The sequence below is a fragment of the Marmota flaviventris genome, chromosome 4, assembly GCF_047511675.1.
Source record: "Marmota flaviventris isolate mMarFla1 chromosome 4, mMarFla1.hap1, whole genome shotgun sequence".
Lineage (NCBI taxonomy): Eukaryota > Metazoa > Chordata > Mammalia > Rodentia > Sciuridae > Marmota > Marmota flaviventris.
Window position 1 is genome coordinate 30,208,315 of NC_092501.1, and position 26,230 is coordinate 30,234,544.

At 37.4% G+C, this 26,230-nt stretch overlaps 1 protein-coding gene across 1 annotated transcript in view; it reads left to right on the forward strand.

Moving 5' to 3' along the window:
* The window catches only part of Arhgap19 (Rho GTPase activating protein 19), a 49,507-nt gene extending 23,630 nt beyond the window's left edge, over positions 1-25,877 (forward strand). Inside the window, exons 6-12 of the mRNA XM_071611043.1 lie at positions 995-1,081; positions 6,285-6,350; positions 8,346-8,537; positions 12,927-13,025; positions 17,301-17,411; positions 18,430-18,508; positions 21,943-25,877. Of these exons, the coding sequence (XP_071467144.1) occupies positions 995-1,081; positions 6,285-6,350; positions 8,346-8,537; positions 12,927-13,025; positions 17,301-17,411; positions 18,430-18,508; positions 21,943-21,953 (645 nt within the window). The 3' untranslated portion in view covers positions 21,954-25,877. The remainder of the gene's footprint in view (positions 1-994; positions 1,082-6,284; positions 6,351-8,345; positions 8,538-12,926; positions 13,026-17,300; positions 17,412-18,429; positions 18,509-21,942) is intronic.
* The last annotated feature ends 353 nt before the right edge of the window (positions 25,878-26,230 follow it).

Below are 26,230 nucleotides of genomic sequence, written 5' to 3' on the forward strand. Positions count from 1 at the left end.
GACAGGACATACCAACTCTTGTCCATATTAAAAGAGTTAGCCTCATAGTGAAGAATATTAGAACCAGGTAACCAAGACTGTGGGAAAGGAGAGAGTAAACTGTGGTTATCAAAATAAGTATGTAAGGGGTCCTGGGAAGAGCAAACAGATAAAATAACAAAGGTACATGTTGAGGATGAGGGATTTGGTATAGAAGAGGTGCTTTAGTACTTTAAAAAAAAAAAAAAAAAAAAAAGAGGAAGCAGAGACAGAATGGAAATCAATGACAATTTGACTATGTTTTTAAGGAAAAGATGTCATCTTTGGTATCTGTTAGTAATGAGAGTTCGCCTTTGTTTTTATTTTATTTTTTAATTTTTTTATTATTAGTTGTTCAAAACATTACAGAGCTTTTGACATATCATATTTCATACATTTGATTCAAGCAGATTATGAACTCCCATTTTTACCCCGTATACATATTGCAGATTCACATCAGTTACACATCTACTTTTTACATACTGCCATACTAGTGTCTGTTGTATTCTGCTGCCTTTCCTATCCTCTACTATCCCTCCTCCCCTCCCCTTCCCTCCCCTCCCATTTTCGCCTTTGTTTTTAGAGAAACTCCAGTTTCTCTGAAGAGGCAGTGTCCTTGATGGTTGTTGTGGGTTGTGTTCTTCCTATCCATTTTGAATCCTAGGCTGGATTTTCTTTAATTTTGCTTACATGTCTAATTAGGAAATGAATATTGATTCTCATGAATATACTGGTCACTGTAGGAAATATGATTGTTCTAGATTATATCCAGTGGAAAGCTACTGAACTAATAGAATTAAACATTGTATTTAGAGTTACTTTTATTAGGGATAGAAATGATCACACACATAAGTATGTAAGGGGTCCTTCTGCCTTAGCTTCCCAGATAAAATAACAAAGGTACATGTTAAGGATGTTATTGGGAAATGGTACTTCCCAGCTGTTAATACCCTTTGTTCTCTTTTCCTCTGAACAGGTCACTGCAAATGACCTTCAGGAAAATATCACGAAGTTAAATAATGGGATGGCTTTTATGATCAAACACTCCCAGAAACTTTTTAAGGTAGGTAAGGGATGGCATTTGGTTGGTAATAGGACAAGGAAGATGGAGCAAAGTTGAATCTTAGATAAAAAAGAAAAAGTGGGCTCCTGGAAGAGAAGAGTCCTGACTGGCACTGTAAGCCAGAGTGGACAATGGAAAACCCTCCCAGGTGGGAGGAATGGGAGGCCCAGAGGTTCCAGTCCTGGGGTAATTGGCTCCACCCTTGGAATCATCCTGCTTTTTTTCCTGAAAGGCAGCACATGCTGGCAGCTGTGCAGTTTTATCCTGCCTGCTTCCTGCCAGTGGGATTTTGAGGGTCTGACAGCCCCCTTTCATTTTGTACTCTTTGTCCCTTTCAGTCCAAACAGGCAGTGTTTCTGCCAACATAATTTTCTCAAGAACTTTGTGGGTCTTCTGTGGATTGCAATGGGGTTCATTCTGTTAGACAAAAGCCACATATACAAATCTTTTGAAGATAAATCCTCTACCTTGGTCTCCTGCTGCTAAGGCCGAGGGACAATCCCTTTAAGCTTCCTAAAGGCCCTCTGGTTCATTGAGAGGGTCTGGGAGGCACACTCTTCCTCTCTTGAAAGAGCCCTTTGTGTGACTGAATACCCTGACCTTTTCATGTTTCTAAGGTTTTAGCAAAAGATTGCATAGTCACATGCTTGGTCTTTAGAATATACCTACTCGATAGTGAATCTCTTAATTTTTTGTATCTTTTGCCATCTGGAGAAGCCAAGAATTTCTAAGATCATCCGGTTCTGATTCCTTTTTTCTTATGGTAAAATACTTATCATCTTAACATTCTTCTTTTTATTATTATTTTTTGGTACTGGGGATTTAACCCAGGGGCATTTACCACTGAGCTACACATTTCCCAGTCCTTTTTATTTTTTGAGACAGGGTCTCACTAAGTTGCTTAGGGCCTTGCTAAGTTGCTGAGGCTGGCCTCAAACTTGTGATCCTTCTGCCTTAGCTTCCCAAATTTCTGGGATTACAGGAATGCACCAACATTTATTTATTTATTTTTGAGGTGGAGTCTCACTGTGTTGCTCAGGCTGGTCTTCTGTGTTGAAGCGTACTCCTGAGTAGCTAAGACTTTAGGCCTAGGCCACCACATCCAGCTCATTTTAACTGTTGTTAAGTGTACAGTTCTTTGGCATTACGTATATTCACATTGTTGTGCAACCATCATTTTGGAGAATATGTTTCCTCCTTTTTAAATGAATATCATTAGAGATTCAGCACTCTTTATCTTGCAAAATTGGAACTCAATACTCATTAAACAATAACTCCTCATTCTCTCTCCCCTTAGCCCTGTCAACCACCATTCTACTTTATCTCTGAATTTGACTTTTTAAAGTACTTTATGTAAGTGGAATCATACAATATTTGTCTGTGATTGTTTTATTTCAAGTAGTATAATGTTTTCAAAGTTTATTATGTTATAGCATGTGTCAGAATTTTCTTCTTATTGTTCTTGTTCTTTCTTCTTTTTCTTCTCTTCTTTTACAGAGCTATACCCCCAACCCTTTTTATACTTTATTTTAAGGCAGGGACAAGTTAAGCCTCTAACTTGGGCTTCTTCTGCCTCAGCCTGCTGAGGAGCTTGGATTATAGCTGTGTGCCACCACACTCAGCTTCTTTTTGTGTTTAATGCTAATTTTTAAAAATTGTGGTAAAATATATGTTGAGTATCCTTTATGTGAAATGCTTGGGACTAGAAGGGTTTTGGATTTTGGAATATTTGCAAATACAGAATGAGATATGTTGGAGATGGGACTAAAATTTAAATATGAAATTCATTTATATTTCATATATACCTTATACATATAATCTGGAGGTAATTTTATGCAATGTCTTTAAAGCACCTGTGTTTTGATTGAAACATAACACAAGGCCAAGTATAGAATTTCCCTTGTATTATCATGTCATTACTCAAAAAGTTTCAGATTTTTGTAGCATTTTGGATTTTGACTTTTCAGATTAAGATGCTCAACCTCTATATAAAACATAAAATTGATCGTCTTAAGGGTTTTTTTTCTTTTAACTTTTTTAAAAAATATTTTTTAGTTGTAGTTGGCTACAATATTGTTAATTAATTAATTAATTTTTATGTGGTGCTGAGGATCGAATCCAGGGCCTTGCCCATGCTAGGTGAGCACTCTACTGCTGAGTCACAACCCCAATCTGTTCTTTTAACTTTTTTTTAAAAAATATTTTTAGTTGTAGCTGGACATGGTATTTTTATTTAATTTATTTATTTTTATTAATGGACCTTTATTTATTTATTTGTTTATATGTGGTGCTGAGAATCGAACCCAGTGCCTCACACATGCTAGGCAAGCGCTCTACCACTGAGCCACAGCCCCAGCTCTTTAATTAATTCATTTTTATGTGGTGCTGAGGATCAAACCCAGTGCCTCAGTCTGTGCTAGGTAAGTGCTCTAACACTGAGCTACAACCCTAGTCCTTAACTATTTTTGTCTTTTGCTTTTGGTACCAAGGATTGAACTCATGGGCACTTAACTACTGAGCCACATCTCCAGCATTTTTTTTTTTTTAAATATTAGAGACAGGGTCTCACTGAGTTGCTTAGAGCCTCGTTTAGTTGCTGAGGCTGGCTTTGAATTTGTGATCCTCCTGCCTTAGCCTCCTGAGCCACTGGGATTATAGGTATGTGCCATTGCACTTGTCCTTAACTGTTGTTTTTTTTTTTTTGAGATAAGCTCTCACTGTGTTGCACAGGCTGACTTCTAACTCCTGTGCTTACGTGATCCTCCTAACTTAGCCTCTGTGCCTCGCTTTCACAGCTGTTTTTTTTTTTTCCAATGTAAACTAATCAAGGTTTATATATTACTTTTGATTTTTATGTCACTTTTAATCTGTAACAATCATTATGCTTTTTCTTCATGTCATTGATTTGAAATGTTCAAATCAACTGTCTTATACATTTTATTACATTCTAACTTTGTCTTATTTTCTCAAAGTCACTTAACTTCTTCCTCTATTTTCAAATGTTTCCTATAAACTATAAGTTAGATCTAGAATCTTGATTAGATTCAAGTTGTAGGTGGTGTTTATATATATCATATTGCAGTACATTAGGAGACACATGATGTTAGATTGTCTCACTGTGATAATTTTGTTATCGGCCAGATCTCTTCATTATAAAGGGACATTTTCTCCTTCCCAAATAGTGAATAACTTATAAGGTAAATCTCTAATATATATTGGTTTTAGCATTTGTTGATAATCCTGCCTAGGATCTGTGATTACGTTAGGTATTACAAAAGATTGATTTTCTAATTCTGTTATTTAACCCATAATATATGACTTTATTTTTTGGAGAAGATGTTTTCTCCTTTTTAAATAACTGTCATTAGAGACTCATGGATTTTTATGTATTCATGGTGTTGGTCAGTTTCATTTATTCATTTTGATAATTTTGTTCCAAATTTGGGCATTGATGGCCTTTATAAGCAACCCAGTGCTTCACATATATGAGGCAAGCACTCTACTGCTGAGCCACAACCCCAGCCCCTCCTTATAGATTTAATTTCACTTTTTGAACCTGTAGTATATTTACATGGTTCAAAAGTCACAACTACCAAAAAAACCCCAAAAAGCAAAAAACAAAAAACGAGAAATTGCAGTCCTTTCTCTAACCATCTTCATTATTTTCTGGTTTATTTTCCTACTATTTCTGTTTTTTTTGTGGTACCAGCGATTGAACTCAGGGACACTCGACCGCTGAGACACATCCCCCAGTCCTATTTGTATTTTATTTAGAGACAGGGTCTCACTGAGTTACTGAGGGCCTTTATGTTGCTAAGGCTGGCTTTGAACTGGTGATCCCCCTGCCTCAGCCTCCCTGGGATTTCAGGTGTGCACCATTGCACCCAGCCTTACTGTTTCTTTTTGTAAAAACAAAGTAAATGTACATACATGTTTATGTTCTTATTTCCCCTTCTTTCTTACACATATATTGTTCTGTGCCTTTTCTCATTCAGTAGATCCTGGAAATTCCTCCATATGCTTCATAAAGCCATTCAGCTTGTCTCCCTCCCTTTTTTCTCTTCCTTTTCTTTTCATTCTTCTCTCTCTTTTTCTATCTTCTCTGTCTCTTTTCTTATTTAATGACTGCATAGTAGCACATTATATGGATTTATGAAAGTTCACCAACTATTAATGAACATTTAGGTTGTATCTAATCTTTCTGTTGTTGTTGTTTCAGTTTTGGGGATTAAACTCAGGTCCTCACATATGCTAGGCAAGCAGCTACCAGTGAATGCATTCCTACCCTTTTTATTTTGAGACAGGGTCTCTCCTAAGTTGCTGAGGCTGGCCTGGAACTTTTGATCCTCCTGACTCAGCCACTACAGTCTATGGGAGTCCAGGGGTGTGCTGCCAGACCCTACGTGTGTCCAATCATTCAGTTAATCTTTTATTTTAATGTTTTATTTTTTAGTTGTATTTGGACACAATACTTTTATAATATTTATTTATTTTTATGTGGTGCTTAGGATCGAACTCACAGCCTTGCACATGCTGGGCGAATGCTCTACCCCTGAGCCATGACCCCATTTCCCATTTGATTAATCTTTATGTTTCTGGAGTTACATCTTCAGGATAGATTCTCAGAAGTGAGATTCTGGGACAATGGGTAAATGCAAATGTAATTTTATTAGATATTGTAGTATTCTTCTCTATAGTGATTATATTAGTTTACATTTAATAAAATAGTGGTTGTAATAAAACACTTCTACCTGGAGTGTAAACAGGGTATTTGTTACAGAATTCTATTCTGTAGTAATCCTGAATGGTATTTTCTATACATGATTCCAAAATGTGATCCAGAGACCACTTGCAATTTGTCAGGATTTGGGAGATTTTTTTTTTTTTTGGTCAAATATAAGCATTTTTTATAAATGTTTATATGTTTGTTTCTGGCTCACTTGAGTGTATTCTTGCCATATTTGATTTTTAAAACAGCAACAACTGCATCAGTGTCTTTTCATAGTTTCCCCATCAATTTTACTGAGGGGTCTCTTCAGTTGCAAGAGAAAGGAAGCTGCGGAATAAGGCATTTTGTGCCATCTTTGGCCTTTCCAAAGTCATCTAACAGATAATTTTGAGAACCATTGTCTTTTTGTGGACTTGAAAGAATTTTAGGTCCTACTAATCTCTTGGTCCTGGTATTCTTTTGTCTTCTTCCCAGGCTCCTGCTTACATTCGGGAATGTGCAAGATTACACTATTTGGGCTCCAGAACCCATGCATCAAAGGTAAGATAGGAAACTGCTCTTCAGAGTTAAGATTAGTGGAGTTGTTTTTTTTTTTTAAAGCATGAAATTAAAGTAAAGCTATGCAAAATAAAAATATTATTTTAATGTCATAGCTTAAAGTTATTTAGTCATTGGGCTGGGGATGTGGCTCAAGCGGTAGCGTGCTCGCTTGGCATGCGTGCGGCCCAGGTTCGATCCTCAGCACCACATACAAACAAGGATGTTGTGTCCGTCGAGAACTAAAAAATAAATATTAAAATTCTCTCTCTCTCTATCCCTCTCTCTCTCTCTCTCTCTCTCTTAAAAAAAAAAAAGTTATTTAGTCATTTCATCACAAGGAGAATGATTGAGTGGAAAGTTACAAATTGAAATAGAAATGTCCCTATGGGCAGTGTTCTTGCCTGCTATCAGATGTCCTCCACTGGTGGATGAAAAGGTATCCTCTAAACAAGGGTGATGATGTAGACTGTATGTTTAAAGTTTTTTCATAAAACCAATATGCATTTTTATAGCACATGACATAAACAATCTGTAAATAACAAATGTATTAAATACTTTTTAGTAGCAATAGCACAGTTTTATGTAATTTGTTCTTTTATTTTTTAAATTTTTTTTTTTAGTTTTAAGTGGACACAATATCTTAATTTTATTTTTATGTTGTGCTGAGGATTGAACCCAGTGCCTCATGCATGCTAGGCGAGCACTCCACCACTGAGCCACAACCCCAGCCCTGTAATTTGTTCTTATTCAGGATCAATGGCATGATAAAACTCTATTCTATCAAATGGCTAAAAGACTTGATAGCACATGAATTTAGGGAAATGTGTGGTGCTTATTGATAGAAGATCACATATGATTATTTAGCTCTAATAGTGGAAAGTTAAAAAAAAACTTCATAATCACTTTTTTTGAGTGTATATGTGTATGGTACTGGGAATTGAACCCAGGGGTGCTCTGCTACTGAGCTATATCCCCAGCCCTTTTTATTTTTTATTTTGAGAGAGAGTCTTGCTAAGTTATTGAGGCTGGTCTTGAACTTGTGATCCTCCTGCCTCAGTCTCCTGAGTTGCTGGGATTATAGATATGTGCCACTCTGGCCACAAGCACTTTTTTATGAATTTTAATTGGTCTTTCTTGGTTAAAAACTTAAAGATGTCATCATATGCTATTATTTTCTGCACTTGATTGTCCTACTCATGGAGCAAATATTGGCGTGACCAGGAAAACAGTATTTGATTTCAAGTAGTGTAATTGGTGTGTAGTTTTTCTTAAAGAGTTGTTGTTTTCATTCCTTTACTGATGCCACACAGTTGTCACATTAAATTGTCACGTTTGGGAAAGAGCACCAGCCATGAAAGAATGCCCTTATGCTCCAGGGTGGGACTGTCACTTTAGTATCTGGATAACTTCACACTTATAGCTTAATCTATTTTTTCTAATGAGAATGATGGTACTCTGCCTGCTTGCCTTATATGATAGCAGTAAGGATGACTTGAAATGAAAATATGCTTTGAAAATTGAACTTTTGATGGGCTTGGTGGCGTACATCTGTAATCCAAGTGGCTCTGGAGGCTCAGGCAGGAGGATCGAAAGATTGTGGCCAGCCTCAGCAACTAAGCAAGGCCCTAAGCAATTTACTGAGACAATATCTCAAAATAAAAAATAGAAAGAGCTTGAGATGTGAATCAGTGGTAATGTGCCTCTGGGTTCAATACCAAAACAGAAAAAAGAAAAAGAATAGGAAAAAAAATTGATAATTCTTGGTGGTAATATTCTAAATATATTAGGTTCTCTGACAGGTTATAGGAGGATGATTAATATAACCTTTATTAATAGGTCCCTTATCTGATAATTGTGTTAAGATTTTTCTTGTTCCTGAGTATAAAAATAGATGATATTTCCACTTTCCCTTTATTATGTTCTAGGTTTTTGTGGGAATCCAACAACAAAGCTGGAAGGATATATTAATTCACTTACCTTTTGAATTTCCTTTAGGATGACCTTGATCTGACAGCTTCATGCCATGCTAAGTCCTTTCAGCTGGCAAAATCTCAGAAACGGAACCGGGTAGATTGCAGCTCTCATCAGGAGGAGACCCAGCAGCGAACAGAAGAGGCGCTGAGAGAGCTCTTCCAGCACGTTCACAGTATGCCAGAATCTGCAAAGAAGAAACAGCTTATTAGACAGGTGCCCAAGGACAGGGGAATAGTGAGGGGTTTTAGGAACATGATCACATTTGTGGAATCACTAGGCAATATTGTTAAAGAATCTCATTTAAGTTTTGACTCTTTTTGAGACAAGCTTTGGCCCTACTAGAGAAAGAAATAAAGGCCCTTGGATTTCTGCAGTTAAATAGGAGGATTCAGAGTGTCTCTACTTTTGGTCATGTGCCAAGTTTTCTTAGAGCCAGCAATTAAAATATAATATTCCAAAGTTTAAACTCTTAACAAATTTTTCTGGCAAATAATTTGACTTTCTGAATCTCAGTTTTTTTTTTTGTTGTTGTTTGTTTGTTTGTTTGCAAAATGGTAATAGTAATGTCCGTGTTTCATGGTTGTAAAGATTAGAGATAATGTACATAGAATGGCACAGTATAAATGGTAACTCTCAACAATAGAATTGTTTGTAGTTAGAAAAACACTATAAACCAAGGTCCTAGGCTGATTCTAGAAGGTAGGAATCTAGTGTTATCTTTGTTTATTTTGGAGCTATGGGAGCAAAATTAGGTCTTCCATTTGCTACTTTCAGCACTCAAAGCATAGTTTGAGTAAATCCTGACTACTTGGCTACTTTCTTTCTGAGGAAATGTGTTTGTCTCAGTCTCTCTTGAATTTTAACTGAACAGTTGGGGTCAGTTTGTTAGTTTGCTGTAATATAGCAAATTCCTGACATATCAACTGACAGTTTTGGAGGTTTCAGCCTGTAACTAGTGGCCCTGTTGCTTTTGGGTCAGTGGTGAGGCAGGACATCATGGCAGGGCACATGTGGCAAAACTGTTTGCCCATGGAGGGGAAGCTAAATAAAGAGAAGGGGTCGTGACTCCACAATTCCCTTGGAGGTCACACCCCCAGTGATCTAAGACTCCTACTAGGCCCTAACTCTTAAAGGTTTTACCACCTCCCAGTAGCACAACTGGCTGGGGACCAAGGCTTTAACACATGGACCTTTGGGGGATATTTCAAATCCAAGCTACAGGAGTCAGCCTCTTAACTTCTAGGACCTTGGAGGAAGAGTCAGTTTTTATATATTTATTTTATTCCTGATCTCAAGTATAGAGCCAGGTATAAACAAGTATTTAGAAAATGTTGAATGGAGCTATTATTAACAATTGATAAAGATCTTTTTGTTTTTTGGCACTGAGGCTTGAACCTAGGGGTGCTTACTAAGCCACATCTCCCTCCTTTTTTTTATATATTTATTTAGAGAAAGGGTCTTGCTGAATTGCTAAATGCCTCGCTAAGTTGCTGAGACTTGCTTTGAACTCGCCATCCTCCTGCCTTGGCCTCCTGAGCTGCTGGGTTTACAGGCATGCACCACTTTGCCCAGCTTGATAAAGATATTTAAGTTTTTGGTCACTCTTTTTGAGATTTAGTAAATTGTCTATGACTGGATTTTTCAGGGTATTGGATGAGTATTGTTGCAGATTCAATGCCATCTAGTGACTTAATTTTCCATAGAAATTAAAATAGTAGTAGTTTCATATAGATGTAATAGATTCTCTCAAGAGTACTGACAGTTAAAGACAGTACATAGGAAAAGACATTATTTTTGCTGTTCTTAGAAAAATAGGAAGTTATAGAGAAGGGTAAAAAAAAAAATCACTCATTCCACCAGTGTTTATATTTTGAACACTTCTTTTAGACTTTTTCCTATGGTATATTTTTATATAGTTATGATCATGTGATAAACTTTTTTTTTAATCTCTCTTTTTTTTCACCAAACTGAGCATAAGCACATTTTCATAAATGCTTGCAAACTCCTTCCATTCATTTTAGATACTCCCATACCTTTTTGAAAAAAAAATCATTTTACTATATATTTTTTCTCTATGATTATTAAAAATAATATGCTCACTGTAGAAACATCAAAACCTCTATAAGAATATAAAGGAAAAAATAAAAGGAACCTATCATATCCAGAGATAACCATTTTGGAGTATTTCTTTCTAGAGTTTTTCTTCCTGAATATATATTTTACATTTCTTTGTTACTTAATATATATTTAGTTTTATATTCTACCCTTTTCCTTTAACTTTATATCACAGACATTTTCTATGTCCATTGAAAGGTTATGAACATTTGAAGTGTTTGCATAATACATCGTATGTAACCTAATTTATGGACAGTTTGCCTACTATTGGACATATTGGGGAAATTAGATTGTTTTTTAGTTTATAAATTTTTTTTTCATAAGTATTTCATTGTGTATCATTTCCTTGAAAAAGTATGACCAAAGGATGTGCAGCATTATTAGTTTTGACTGATATATGTCCCTTCCCTCTTTTTTCCCCCTGAAAAAAAATGTCAGTATTTGTTTGAATAAACTTTTAAATCTGAAATAATTTTAGATTTAGAGAAAAGTTACAAAGTTAATAGAGTGTCCACATACTTTTCACCCAGTTCCATATTATCAAACTAGGAAACTAACATTTAATGTACCACATTTTTGTTAACACTGTAGTCTTTATTCAGATTTTATCAGTCTTTTTATTAATGCCCTTTTTCTGTTGTAAGGATCTAATCTAGGGTACCCCTTTGCATTAATACATGTTTACACATGCATACACATTCTCCATTTCTCTTTATTTGAATTTCATTTGTGGAAGAAACCAAATTGTTTATTCCCCAGAGTCTGGATTTTACTGATTGCATCCCTATGGTATTATATAATATATCCAACAGTCCTCTATATTTACTATAAAGTGGTAGTTAGATTTATTTCTGGGGGTTTGATCTGATTCCAATCCAGTTCTTTTCTGATAAGAACACCTTGTAAGTAGTACATACTTCATAATATGCATTTTTAAAAAATATTTATTTTTAATTGTAGTTGGACACAATACTTGTATTTTATTTATTTATTTATTTTTATGTGGTGCTGAGGATTGAACCCAGGGCCTTGCACATGATAGGCAAGCGTTCTACTGCTGAGCCACAACCCCAGCCCATAATATGCATGTTTTAAGAAATATGTATATTTTTTTAGTTATAGATGTATCTTTATTTATTTATTTTTATATGGTGCTGAGGATTGAACCCAGTGCCTCACACTTGCAAGGCAAGTGTTCTACCACTGAGCTATAGCCCCAGACCCCATAATATGCATTTTTAAAAGGATCTGAATACTCCTTGCTAAAGAGCTTCCCAGAACATTTTATCAATTAATGCTTTTCACTGGATGTACAATAATGATAACCATTTTATTGTACCTTTGCCAACATTTATCAGAAATGATGGGTTTTCATGGGTTCCAGTATTTTCAGGAAGAATCCTTACTAGATAACTAGAGGTAACTAAATTTTTGTTTTCTGAGATAATTAATTTTGAAAACTTCTTAGTACCCATATATAAAACAGTCACTTTTTAAACCTCCAGAAGCTGAACTGATAAAAACATACAAGTTTACAATTGAGAATTGTAAAAAGTTTAGTTAGAAAGGGCAGAAGAGTAAATTCTTCAGTTAGGCACTATATTAAAACATTAAGACTATACAGTGTCTCATGTCTTCCCTTTTTCCACCTTAGATTCCTCCATACAAAGAACTCATGTTCATAGAATTGGAAGTTTGTGTTGTGATCTGTTATTCTTTGATGTTTAATAACTTAAAAAATTCAGTATGCAACTTATGTTAAATTGAGGACTGCTTTAGGTTGTGCCAATAACTATGTTAAAATGTTTTATGCAAAAAAAAAATTGTTATTTATTAGCAGGAGCTCTTGGGAGAATTCCATAAGCTCTCCAAGTCTCAATGTCCTTATCTGTAAAATAGGGGTAATAGGGGCTGGAGTTGTGGTAGAGCGCTTGCCTGGCATGTGTGAGGCCCTGGATTCGATCCTCAGCACCACATATGAATAAATAAAATAAAAGATCCATTGACAACTAAAAAAATATTTTAAAAAATATAGGGATTATAATTCCACATTCAAGGAATAGGAAAAATAGTACTACTCAGAGTAACTTAATATATTTTCATTTCTTTTTTTTTAATATATTTTTTTTTAGGTGTAGATGGACATAATACAATGCCTTTATTTTTATGTGGTGCTGAGGATAGAACCCAGGTCCCGCCCATGCTAGGCGAGCGCTCTACCGCTGAGTCATAATCCCAGCCCTATATTTTTACTTCTTTTTGGAAATATTATTTCTGCTTTTGTTTTTTGTGTGCTGGGGATGGAACCCAGGGCCGTTCACATCTAGGGCCTTACCCATTCTATTTCTATTAATGCGCTGCATTCCGGGCCACCGTTTCTGCCTTTGTAATTTGCTGATGTATACATGCAGACTCATTTATTCCTGGAGTTTTGGGGTATTTACACTAGGAGAATATTAATAAAATGTTCTCTGTATTTTCTTTTAGTTTCAAAAGCAGTCTTTGACTCAGACACCAGGGCGAGAACCTTCCACTCCCCGGGTACAGAAGAGAGCCCGTTCCCGCTCCTTCAGTGGGCTTATTAAGGTAGGTATGCTGTGCTGTCTTTTTCAGTAATGATTGTGAGGAACTATAACAGTCTGACTTTTTCTTACGCATAAATAGGTTTCTTTAGTCCTTGGACTCCTTTAATGGATTAATTTATAAGGGGTAAAGGTAGGATTTGGAAAGGCTTTTATTTTTCAAAACATTTTGCTGTGTTTTAAATCAGAGATGGGGTTCTCTGGTGCAAAAGAAATAAAGGTTCTTCCTTCTCTTCTGGGGCTGAGGACAGAGTTCTCATTCCTGAGCAATGTGGATGGTCTCTTTTGCTTTCTGACCTGCTTTATAGTACACTTCTTTATTCAATTTGATAAACCCATGGAGACAGTGAGGAAGTTGAGAGATTGGGGACATTGTTAGAAAAAATGGATTTCTATTAGGCTAGTGAATTTTTATTACCTCAAATTTTGGTAAACTTTTTTTTTTTTTTTTTACTGTTGTTGTATTCTCTTTCCTTGTATCAAATTTACTAAAAATCTTACTTTTAGAATGAATGTAAAATATATTTCTGTGCTTTTGCTGCCATGACCTTATTTGCAGATTCAGTTGACAAGTCTTCACAGATGATCTGGACTTGTAGTTGAAAAATATTGCCATAAGGTGGCAGTAGATAACTTGGATATGGGGTTCAAATTTCCATGCATAAACTAAGGCAAGGTTCAGGTTAACTTGAGAGGTATTTTGTGTTCTGTCTTCTTTACTTCCTCCTTTCCAGGGGCTATCATCCCCAGTTCTTTTTGTTTTTTTAACTTTTGAGACAGGATCTTTCTAAGTTGCTGAGGGTCTTGCCAAATTGCCCAGGCTGGCCTCAAACTTGAGATCTTCATCTCCTAAATCACTGGGATTATAGGTATGTGCCACCACACCAAGCCCTTTTTATATTTTTCATTTTGAGACAGGGTTGCTGAGGAGGGCCTCCAACTTGGAATCATCCAGCCTCAGCCTCCTGAGCCATTGGAATCATATCAGCGTGCCATCACTCCCAGCCTATTTTTCTTTTAAAAATTGTTTTAACATTATTAAGATATAAAAAATTCAGTAACATTAAGGAACCCTTTGATTATAACTTCAAGTTTATGTTTTAAAAAATGCATACCTTGGGGGCTGGGGATGTGGCTCAAGCGGTAATGTGCTCACCTGGCATGCACGGGGCGCTGGGTTCGATCCTCAGCACCACATAAAAAAATAAAATAAAGATGTTGTTCTACTGAAAACTGAAAAATAAATATTAAAAAAAATTCTCTCTCTTTAAAAAAAAAAATGCATACTTCGGGCTCGGGTTGTGGCTCAGGGGTAGAGCATTTGCCTCAGATGTGTGAGGCAGTGGGCTCAATTCTCAGCACCACATATAAATAAATGAATAAAATAAAAGTCCATCAACAATTAAAAAATATATATTTAAAAAAATCCCTGTGGTGGGCATGATGGTGCATGCCTGTAATCTCAGCTACTTAGGCTGAGGCAAGAGGATTGAAAATTCAAGGCCAGCCTGGGCAACTAAGGGAGATACTGTCTCAAGACAAAAAAATTTAAAAAAGGGCAGGGGATGTTTCCTGGTGGTAAACACCCCTGGGTTCAATCCTTAGTAACATCAAAAAACAACAAAACTTGTAATTTTTTCCCCCTTTAAGCTGCAGTGATTAGCAGTTACAGACTGATTTAACCCTAGTTTTTTGTTGTTGTTGTTGTTGGGGGCAGTAGGGAGAGTGGTACTGGGGATTAAACTCAGGAGCACTCGACCACTGAGCCACATCCCCAGTCCTATTTTGTATTTTATTTGGAGACAGGATCTCACTGATTTGCTTAGTGCATCACCATTGCCAGGTCTGGTTTTGAACTCATGATCCTCCTGCTTCAGCCTCCAAAGCTGCTGGGATTGCAGGCATGTGCTACTGTGCCGGTTTTAACCCTAATTTTGATTCTTGTTACAATTTGTAAAAGTATAGAATTCACTTTTAATGCTGATCTGCTGGGGCCAGCAGCTTCTGGTATATTGGGCCTTCTTGATGTCAAAGTTTGCTTTCAGTAGAGTGTAAAGTTAACCCATGGAATGGGAGACAATATTTGTAAATTATATACCTGGTTAGGAGTTAATATCCCAAATATATAACAAACATCTATAACTCAACAGCAAAAACCAGCTTCATAGCCAGGTGCAATGGTGCGTGCTTGTAATCCCAGCAGCTTGGAAGTCTGAGGCAGGAGGATCAAGAGTTTAAAGTCAGCCTTAGCAAAAGCAAGGTGCTAAGCAACTGAGTGAGACCCTGTCTCTAAATAAAATACATAATAGGGCTGGGGATGAGGGAATGTGTGTAGTCATTAATGATATAGAATTTCTGTTCAAGAGGATGAAAAAGTTGTGAATGGTGGGTTAATGGTTGGACAACACTGAATGTACTTCATACCACCATGTTTCTTTGACTGAAGTTAGATGCTGTAGTTTTCTATCTTTGTGAGTTAGCTTTAGGTGCATTGCTAATTGTTGCTGGAAATGTAAATATAGTATTCTCTTAGCAGCTGCCCACTTCTTTACTATAAGAGAATTTAGAACTTTATAAAGAGCTTATAATTCTATCAGGATAAAACATTTAAAACATAGTGTTAACAAATTTTTATAAATTAGAGAGCCAGAGTGTTTGTTATAAATGAAGAAATTTTTTTTTTTTTTTTTTTTTTTTTTTTGTATCCAGGATTTAACCCAGGGATTTTACCACTGAGCCACATCCCTTTTTAAAGTATTTTTATAGGGCACTGGGTTTGATCTTCAGCACCACATAAAAATAAAATAAAGATATTGTGTCCACCTAAAACTAAAAGATAAATTTTTTAAAAAAGTATTTTTATTTAGAGGCAGGGTCTCATTGAGTTGCTTAGGGCCTCACTAAGTTGCTGAGGCTGGTTTTGAACTAGAGATCCTCCTGCTTCAGCCTCTCCAGCTGCTGGGATTATAAGCATGTGCCACTGTTCCTGGATGTAGCTCAGTGCTATAGCACACCTGGGTTCAATTCCCAGTACACAAAAATACGTTCCCAAAGACCTGGGTTCTTTTCAGTTCTTCACTTGGTTTTCCATGGCATTGGTTTTGTCCTATAGGTAACTAATCTCAGTGCAGCAGTGTTTAGAGGACATGCTTCCTCATTCAAAGCATATAGTCTGTGTACCAGCATCTTTTTCAAAAGGGCTGCAGTTTGACTGGCTCTATCCTGTTTTCTTTAAAATTAAAAAATAAATTTAAACATTTCTCATCAGCTTAAGGTATAACTGACCCCTGCCGCACCCCCCCAAAAAAATCCTGCTCTGATCTTTCTTTTTGTAGAGGGTTTTTTTTTTGTTGTTGTTTGTTTGTTTGTTTTTGTGGTGCTAGGGATTGAACCCAGGCCTAGTGCACACAAGGCAAGCACTCTACCAACTGAGCTATATCCCCAGCCCTGATCTTTCTTTTTGGCTAGGATATTTTTCCTCCAGAATGCCTCATGTAAATAATTTAAATAAATTATTACATCAGACTGTTTTGAATATTGCTGCTGATATTTATAATGTAAAGTTTGATGTTTTAGTTTTGATGTATTCTTTTTTTTTTAATGCAGATTTATTATCCAATGGGAAAAAAGAGGAAAGTTTTATCCAAAGATCATAGTATTGTCACCATTAGCTGTTACAGTAGGTTACATGAACTTCCAAGCTGTTCAGAGATGAAAGGGCTTTTAGCTGTGCTTTGAATATCAGTATAGTCATGTGATCTTCTTAAGAAGTACTGTACTCTCTTGTGGCTTTATTAGGAACTCTTAATAGAATTCCTCCAAAATTTCCAGTCCTGTGTGAGGAGATGACAAGGAAGCAAAATCCTATAGACCAGTCTCCATATCCTGTTATGGGGAGGGGAGGGGACTCTTGACAGCTGCTAGAGATAACACATCTTTGGGGAGAAAACTATACTGGTATGTAACAGGCATTTCTTTTATGGTTTTAGAGGCACACTGCAGTTTGCTTGTGGTCTGTGATTTAAGTGAACTATAAAGTTTCTTCTAATGTCAGCCCTTTTAAATGTGGAGGAAAAGTGTTCACTTAAAGAAGAGCAATGATTTCAGGTGTTTTGATATGTTTTGGTTTCCCTTTTATGAGAGAGCCTGGGAGGATCTTTGAAGAAGTTAACAGAATAATGAGTTTTTTTTTTTTTTTTTAATGATAGGAAATGTAGTTTAAAGGCCAAGATAGTACAATAAATGTTTGTAAATTAATTATTTTCTTTTCCTAAATCAGCGCAAAGTCCTGGGAAATCAGATGATGTCAGAAAAAAAAAACAAGTACTCTTCGCGAGAATCTGTGGCTATGGATGAATTGAAGAGAGACAGCAAAGAGAACCTAAACTTAGTAAGATGCTATTTTGTGTACTTTCTCTCTGTATGTGCACATTTGTAGAGAGCTTGTTTTTTTTTTTTTTCTTCTTCTTTTTCTTTGGTTGTTTGGATCTCACTATGTTGTTGAGTCAGGCCTTGAACTCATAATTGTCCTGTTTCAGCCTCCTCAATAACTAGGGTTATAGGCACACACCAACCATGACAAACTTATGTTTGGAAAAAAATTGATATACAGTCATTTGTTTTACTGTGTTACTCTGGGCCATTCAGTTATGCTTTTTTTCAATTAATTCTTTCATATGCTGATATTGTCTTTCTATAGTTTTTAAGATCATTCAGCAAACATATTTTTTTAAAAATATTTTTTAGTTGTCAATGGATCTTTACTTTATTTACTTATTTTTTTGTGTGGTACTGAGGATTGAACCCAGTGCCTCACACATGCTAGACAAATACTCTACCACTGAGCTACAACCCCAGCTCTCAGTAAGCATATTTTAAGTTCAAGAAGACTATAACTATTCACAAGCACTAAGTGACCAATATGGTGCAGCAGTTCCGTAATCAAGTGTTGAGAGATTCCACAGGGCAGGTAACATTTGAGCCAGGCCTCCTTGGCTGTGCATTACCTGTGGGGTAGTCCTTCAGGGTGTCCCCAACCTGGCTGCTTCATTAAGCTACCAGTAAATCAGTTAAGATTAATGAGATGCAAATCATCAGTCTCAGTAAAACTCTTCACATTGAAATTGAATGTAAATAATTTCTCTGTTAGCTGGGAATGATGGCACATGCCTGTAATTCTAGCCACTCAGGAGGCTGAGGTAGGGGGCTTGCAAGTTCAAAGCCAGCCTCAGCAGCTCAGCAAGGCCCTACACAACTTAATGAGACATATCTCAAAATAAAAAAGGGGCTGGGGCTGTGGCTCAGTGATAAATCCCCAGAACTGGGGGAAAAAATATTCTGTTAGTAAAGTATATCTATAAGCACTGACACTAGAACATTCAAACCTTCATAAAATTTTCTTGTTTCAGGTATTTTCTGGCTCTCCAGCTATTATGATGACTCCAACAAAATTGAAATGGTCTGAGGGAAAGAAAGAGGGGAAAAAAGGTACTAATTGTACTTATTGTCTGTTCTTGCTGAATGTACCTATTTAGTCAAATGGCAGTTTTTGAATTCCCAGGGGTGGTATATTTGGAGATAGGTGAAATGTAAAAATGACAAGGCCAGGTCCTTGTGTTGAATTCTTTCATGAGATGGGTATGCTACTCAGTACTGCCCCAGATGCCAAGAGGTAGAGCTTCAAACAGATCTACCTCGTCCCTGCCTGCTTGGACCGACAGGACATATGTATAAGTTACCTTAAGAATATTTGTTAAGCAACTTTAAAAAAAAGTGTGAGTGATTCATGAGACCAACAACAAGTGCTTGGTGCATGCTGATGGAATGGTTATGTCCCTTTTCTGTGTAGTTGTCAGCCTTGATCAGCAAAACTTGTCCGATGTTATAGGACTCTGAAAATTGTATACCACATGTTTTTTGAGGCTGTTTAGTCCTGAAAGGATTGTTTAATGGTGAGACTGCTGATTGTTCTAGGTTCTTCTGGCAACTGCTGTGCTTTTCTCTGAAAGAGTTGGTAGTTCACTGGAAAGACTGTGATTTGTGTTGGTCCTTATTTGAGTCCTCATTCTTCTGACCAAGGAAAACCACTCATTCTCTCTGAACTCCAATTTTCTCCTCTGAAAATGAGGATAATACAGGTGTAGCATCCTTAATTTAAATTTAGAAAGCTGAAGTCAGCCTTCAAAATCTGAAATTATCCCCAAGCAGTTTTTAAAAATTTTTTTTTAGTTGTTGATGGATCTTTATTTTATTTATATGCGGTGCTGAGACTCAAAACCAGTTAGTTTTTCACACATGCTTACCCCTGAGCCATAACCCCAGCATTTTGACTTTTATTTTTATTTTTTATTTTGGTCCTGGAGCACACTGAAGCACATCCCCAGCCCTTTTTTGTATTTTAGAGACAGGGTCTCACTGAGTTACTTAGGGCCTTGCTGAATTGCTGAGGCTGGCTTTGAACTTGCAATCCTCCTGCCTCAGCCTCCCAAGCTACTGGGATTACAGATGTGTGCCACCATGCCCAGTGTGCATTCTGACTTTTAGAGTTTTGGATTAGGGATATTCAACTGATAAAATCTGAAAATCCCCCAAGTCTGAAACTTCTGGTTCCAAGAATTTTGGATAAGGGATATTTATCCTGTAGTTAGACCTACTTGACAGATTTATCATGAGACTCAATTGAAATAATATTTTTAGAAGTACATTATAATTATTAAGGCCTTATTATTACTAAGTTGTAATAGTTGTTACTGAGGAAAACCAGATGAGAGCTGGCCTGGTTATATATAGATGATCTCTAGCTTAACATGCTTGTTTTACTACTGAGACATGAGCATAATTACTGTTTGAGACATCAGAAGTAGGAAGAGAACAAAAGCCCAATCCTTGTGGATTCTTATCTAGAAAATTAGATTTCACTATAGTCTTCTTATCTTTGAATGAATTATCTGAGCTCATGTTTCTTTCCTTCTTGCTTCTGACTTTGGGGCAAGGGCTGTCTGACTGAGGCAAGAACAGCGTTTGAGTTATTTATGTCTAAATATTTCTATCTGTATGTCCATGAGTCAAAACCAAGTATAAGTTATTTTTGAAGGATATGTTGTTTTGTATCTGTTACAACTTTAGTTGCTATCATTTTTGAAGATAAGCAGGAAATAATAAGTCTTTCTATCTTGAGAACTCTATTTTGGAAAGAAAGAAATGAATTTAACAAATCAGCCAGTTTACTATTTTCTTGAGGAGTTTTAGAGCAGGGGTTTTTGACCTGTTGTCTGTGGCCTTCCTAAGGGGTCTAATAAAGTCCCTGGCATTATTGTTGCACTCTTTTATGTAAGTTAATGTGTGCATTTTTCTTGGGGAGAGAACCTATAGTTTTTGTTAGATTCTCAAAAATGATAGTGGTTCAGAAAGATATAGATGCACAGAAAATGAATGACCTTCAGGCCAGGCATTATCACTCTATCCTGTCTCTGGTCACTTCCTCTGTCCTTTCTTGCTATTATGGTGCTAGCTATTCTTGTTTTCCTCTTTTTTTCTTTAATTTTCTTTTGTCTGTAGTAGCTTACTGTCATCTTCCTAGCCCTCGTCTTCTTCTCTTGTTGTTTTAAAAAATCTGTCTTCTCTCCTCTTGTTTTTTTTTTCCTCCTCTTAGTAGCTTGGTTTGCTTCTCCAGCCCAGTTCTGTGCTCTGTTGACTATGCTCAAACCAGCATCTCCAGGTCTAAACTTTGTTTTAGTCTCCAAGTCTGCAGATCCAAGAGCCTGCAATGTGTTTCTTTAACATAACAATGAACACAGTCCTAAGTTTGTTTGTTTTGGTACTGATGTTTATAAAAATAACAAATGTTCTTTGAAGAAGATAATGCAGTTTTATTAGCACCATCAATAACATAATCCCCAAAGACTTCTATTTAGCAAAGGGTTTCTCAGCCTTGGTACTATTGTCATTTTGGGTCACTTAATTTTTTGTTGTGGGGCTTCCCTGTGCATTGTATGATGTTCAACAGCATCTCTGGCTTCTACCCACTAGATACTAGTTATGACAACCAAAATGCCTTCAGACATTACTAAATGTCTCTTGAGGGGGAAAAGTCACCCCCAAATGGGAACAACTGATTTAGCCTGTATTTATTAATGGAATTAAAAAATAATGTTATTTTTCAGTAGTCACAATTTTACCTGTTATTTAAGGTTCAGCTTGAAACCCCAGATCCTCTTTGAAACCTTCTCTGTCTAACCCAGCCAGATAGAATTACTTTTTTCCTTTGAACTCTGATGCTACTAAACTGGAAACAGTGTGATTTGTGGTTATTCACTTTACATGTGTTGTCTTATTTCTATCTGGTTTCTTTTCTGGGAGACAAGGGTCAGACTTAAGTATTTGTGGCCTCTGTCTTCTGTTATTCTCTGTTTCGCAATGATGACAGTGCCTTGTTCTATTAAGTGTTCAGCACACACTCACTAATAAGAGGGGCAGAGGTGTGAGAGCTTGAGCTCTGTATTCATTTAATGCTTGGGTCCAGTCCCCTGCTTTGCTGCTTAATAGCTGTATGTCCTAGGACAAATCACTGGTGTAGGTTGCAGATCTTTCATCTGTAAAATGGCAGGATCACTGTTTCATGTGCAGTTAGTTTTGAGGAGAAATGAGAAAAATGCACATAAAGAACTTAGAGCAGCACCCAGCACTAAATATGTACCTACTAAGTGGTACATGTGAGTGCCATTAAGATGACTTAATGAACTAGGATTAGGTCAAACAGACAGGTGATGTTTACTTGGTAGAGAATCAAGTTTTCAATTAAATTCTTTAACTTTCAGTTTGTATAACGTGTTTAGTATAGATTCCCATAGCTTTTGGGTGGGATGTTTGTAAAATGAAATATTTATACATGTGTCTAATGCTGTTGTTTTCCTTCAACCTAGGATTCCTCTGAAGAATCTCCAGTCATCCACCCAGAATTTTCTCTTTAGTGGGCCAGTTTCTTTTTTGTTTTTTAATGCACACAATGAAGCTGGACTTGCAGCTAGCTTGCTGCATTTTGAATTGAGAAAGCCAACTAACACTGTGACCTGACTGACACTCTAATCCTACTCACTGGATGATGCTGGCAAGCTGTGCCTCCTGAGGGAGCAAGCTGTTCTCCCTTGCTTTCTCTTTTTAATATTATGGGGAAACCACTAACCAGCCACCTGGCTTATACAGTGTAGCAAATGAACAGAACCAGGTGGTGTGTTTAGGCAGGTTCTGTTTTAAAAAACCTGAAATTTGTGCTCGACTATCAGTGATTTTTTTTTTTTTTTTAATTCTAGAGGATTGATGTTATTTTAACTGGGGTTTTACTCTGTTTGACAGTGTTGGGGGATAGTTGTTTGTTATTTACTTATTTGTTGTTTGTTTATTTCTTTGCCTTAAAAGCCATTTTTTTTTTCTGGAGGGGAGGGGCATTTGTTACCTAAAAGGGCTCTTGATAACCTAAAAGCCTTTCGGTCTTTTTCAGCTTGGGCTTTGGGATAGCTCTTTAACTCAGGATGCTGTATTCCTCAGTATCTTATTTGTGTTCAAGGAATGTATAGCTTTTTTGGAAACTTCTTATTATTCTTGGGTCTAAGATTATAGGATGTTTGACCTGCAGTATTGTAAGCAGAATTCAGAACAACACTGTATTTTAACAGATTTCAATTTTAAACTGTTTTCCCTCCCCCACTCCCTCCCTTCTCTCTCTTTCCTTTCCTTCCCATGTCTTCAGTGATGCAAAAATAATTGTGTAGTTGCTGAGGTTGTCCCCTTCATTCAGCATCCTCTCACCTAAAACATCTCTGATGCCAATGGAATACTTCTGAACCAAATTCTTGTGACTCAAGAATAGTCACTGACAGCTTCCTAGAGGTGTGCTAAATCATTGTATGCAGTGGGAAGCTCTAGAGTGCGCCTAGGAGGGGCTGGCTGGCTGCAGGTGGAGTCCTGTTGACCTTCCCAGGGACCAGGTGTGCAGCTAGATTTTCCTGAGAGCAAGTTGGAATCAGAAGAAAGGAGTGAGCAGCAGTCTCTGTAGAGCCTATAGGATTTAAAGAAGAGACTGTTCTTATTTGGAAGCAGTTGTAGCTTTTCCCCAGTCCTCAAGAGCAGATGCTGCACTTCTCCTCTCCTTATCAAAGGGGCCATGGGGAGAAATTTGGAGATGGGGCTGGAACTTTTGCCTTTTGGGTTGTGTATGTTCACATATGTTTGAGGTGAGCAATGACATGACTTTAGTCTTGTATGAAATATTAACTGTGTGGCAAACAGCATGTGGCAGGTGAGAATGTTCAGGTGTGTGCCTGACTGTGTTAAGCTACATAACTATCCCCACCCTGTGTGCTGGACCCATGTCAGGCCACTGTAGGGAAGCAGATGCCCAGCAAAATATGGTTTGCTGACCTACTTTTACATGATTGAGAATGCTGCATTATTGCCAAAACAAAAGATGATTCTAGGCAGCAGAGTTTGGCTTTGTGTCTGACTCTTGGTCCTCTCTTCCATACTAAACTGTTTCTTTTGCTGTTGTAACAGCAATAGTGAAGAAAGTGTAAAATTAGGCCTTTAGGACTAATAGACTTAAGGACAGTAGATGCGTGGGAGTGTTAACCCCTTAAAAGCCCCTTTCTCTGGAGCAGTTTTAGGTCATTGTTAAAAATATTAGCAAATTCAACTGTATAGGTTTCTATTTGAATTCTTTTCTTAAAAGTTGCATTTATCTAAAATATTATTATCTGGTTACTTTACTTCTTTCTCTTATTAAGAAAAAACAGTTTCTTACTCCAGATACTCAGAGACTCCTTTTGGTATCACTAAATCAAAGTAGTGTTCTTTATTAATTCTGTACTACCTTTCTTTATTCCTTTAAGTGTATTTCATCCTGGAGTAGGGTGGCAGTCTTAAACATAAGTCTGGCATCAGGTAGAGCAGAGCAGTGACCAGATACCTCCTTGTCACCTGTTAGTTCTGTGCTCAGTTTAAGAGAGGTGGTTGACACTTAAGAGATGCTATTTGGATAAATGGAATCAGTAACCCAGGGTAGTGTTCTGGCGTGAGGATGGTGAGAGATGTTTACCACATGCACATGCTTTTATATAGCTAGTTCCCTGGAACAGTTTATGTGTATTTGGGTCTGTTTTTTGTTTATTTATTGATTATACTTTCACTTACTTTAAAGGTATTATAGCCATTTTTTTTAATAGAAGCTGTGATCCAGTTGGAAACCACATTTGAGGAGTAAGCAGTATAACCTTTTACCTTATAATATGTAACTATTCTGATCCTATGGAATCTTATAGAAAACAGAAAAAAACCCTTCCTCATTGCCATGGAAGGTTGCTATCTCCCTTCTGATGTGGTGGGCAGATATTTTTGAGCCAGTGTTAGTTAATTTTTTAACCTATAAGATGTTTTTTAAATCGGTTTTGTTTGTGTTTATTTTTCATGTTGGAACAGTCTCTTTGGATGTGTCTCTTCTTGTGGCTTTTAAAGTTTCTTTCTGTGGTCAGCTGCCATGGGTTTTACGTGATGTCAGTATGGGGTGGTGTATATGTGCCAAGGGTGTGCAAGCATGAAAACACAGACCGCTTCCTTGATTCAGTTCTGTGCTGGAGGAGCTCCACTGGCTGAATTAGCGGGAGCCACAGGCACTGAGTTTCCAGCCTTTTACAGTAATGGACTTTTGTACTGGGAATAGTGATTTGGTTTGAAAAACTCCACTGCAGCAGTTGAAGGAGAATCAGACCTCTTTCAGCTTGAGTGTCAACAAGAGGAGCAGGTAACGAATCATAAGTGAACCAGTTGACCTTCCACAAAGGAGAGCTCTTTACCTGAAATGGCCACCAAGAGATAAGAATGACCAGGGGACCCCTATGGGAAATGAGGCAGTACAAGGCTGTGAACTGTGGGGACCACTGGATGCTTCATAGGTGACTGTTTTGTTGACCTCCAGGGAGGCCAGTTGATCCTAGAGTCAGAACAGAGCCATTCTTCCCACCTGAGCAGGAGTTTTGGTCAGCTTCCCTCACAGGAGTCTGCGGTAGCACACGGTTTAAAATCCTGCTTTCTTGGGAAACTTGTGGTCATCGGGGCTGTGCCCCACAGTCTGGCCACGGGACCATGCCACATGGGAGGCATCTTTGGGATCCATGGTCTCTAGACTCTATCTGCTTCCTTGCTCCTTCCAGGGCCCCACACAGAGGGTGGAAGCTGATGGCCCCCTTTCAGAGTTCTCACCTGCATAGAACTTCTTTCCCCAGCAGAGATCGTCCCTTTCCTCCTCTGCCCTGAAACTTTTGTACTGAAGGAGAGGACCTAGATCGAAAATTGGACACCAGCAGGACATTGCAAACTTTGGGGGCAGATTTGGGTTCCTATGGTGTACAAACTCTTGAACCAGTGGTAATTAGTCCCATGGCAAACTCAACTGTAGAAAGCTGGCCTTCCAGACAGCTAATGCTGAGATCTTGATGGAGGAGGGCTAGTGAGAAGGTGGAACACAAATAGCCCCAGTGCTTGGGTTACCATGGAAACCGGAGTGTGTGAGGCCACAGCCTGAGCCAAAGAGCCATTGAACATGCCCCTTACATATTTAGGGACCAGCAGAACCTGCTGGGAAAAACATTCCCTCACCCCAGGGTCCTGTCTTCCTAGCAAGGGTTGTCTATGCACTAAGAACCTGCTCAACAACCGAAGCAAGGTTTCTTAAGAGAGAAAGTTTCACCATTTTTTATTCATTCTTATTTACTATATATATATGTATGTGTAATTATAAAGAAACAATCATATGCATTGTCTTTTCTATTTATGTAATATTCTGAAATTAAATTTCTTTTGTTTCATATCCATAGACTTTGACTGGTCTCTTAGTTCACATCATTGGGTTATTTTGAAAAGAGAGGTTGCCTCTGAATCTATGGAACAGATTTAAGAAAGGCTCTTCTTGGGCTGAGGTTGTGGCTCAGTGGTAGAGCCCTGGGTTCAATCCTTAGCACCACTTTAAAAAAATAAATAAATAAAATAAAGGTCCCAAGTATAATGTGTCCAACTATAACTAAAAAATAAATATTAAAAAAAAAAGACTCCTCTGACCATTGTGGTGGCACATAGCCTACAATCCCAGTGACTCAGGAGACTGAGGCAGGAGGACTGTAAATTTAGGGCAGCCTCAGCAACTTAGCGAGGCCCTAACTCAAA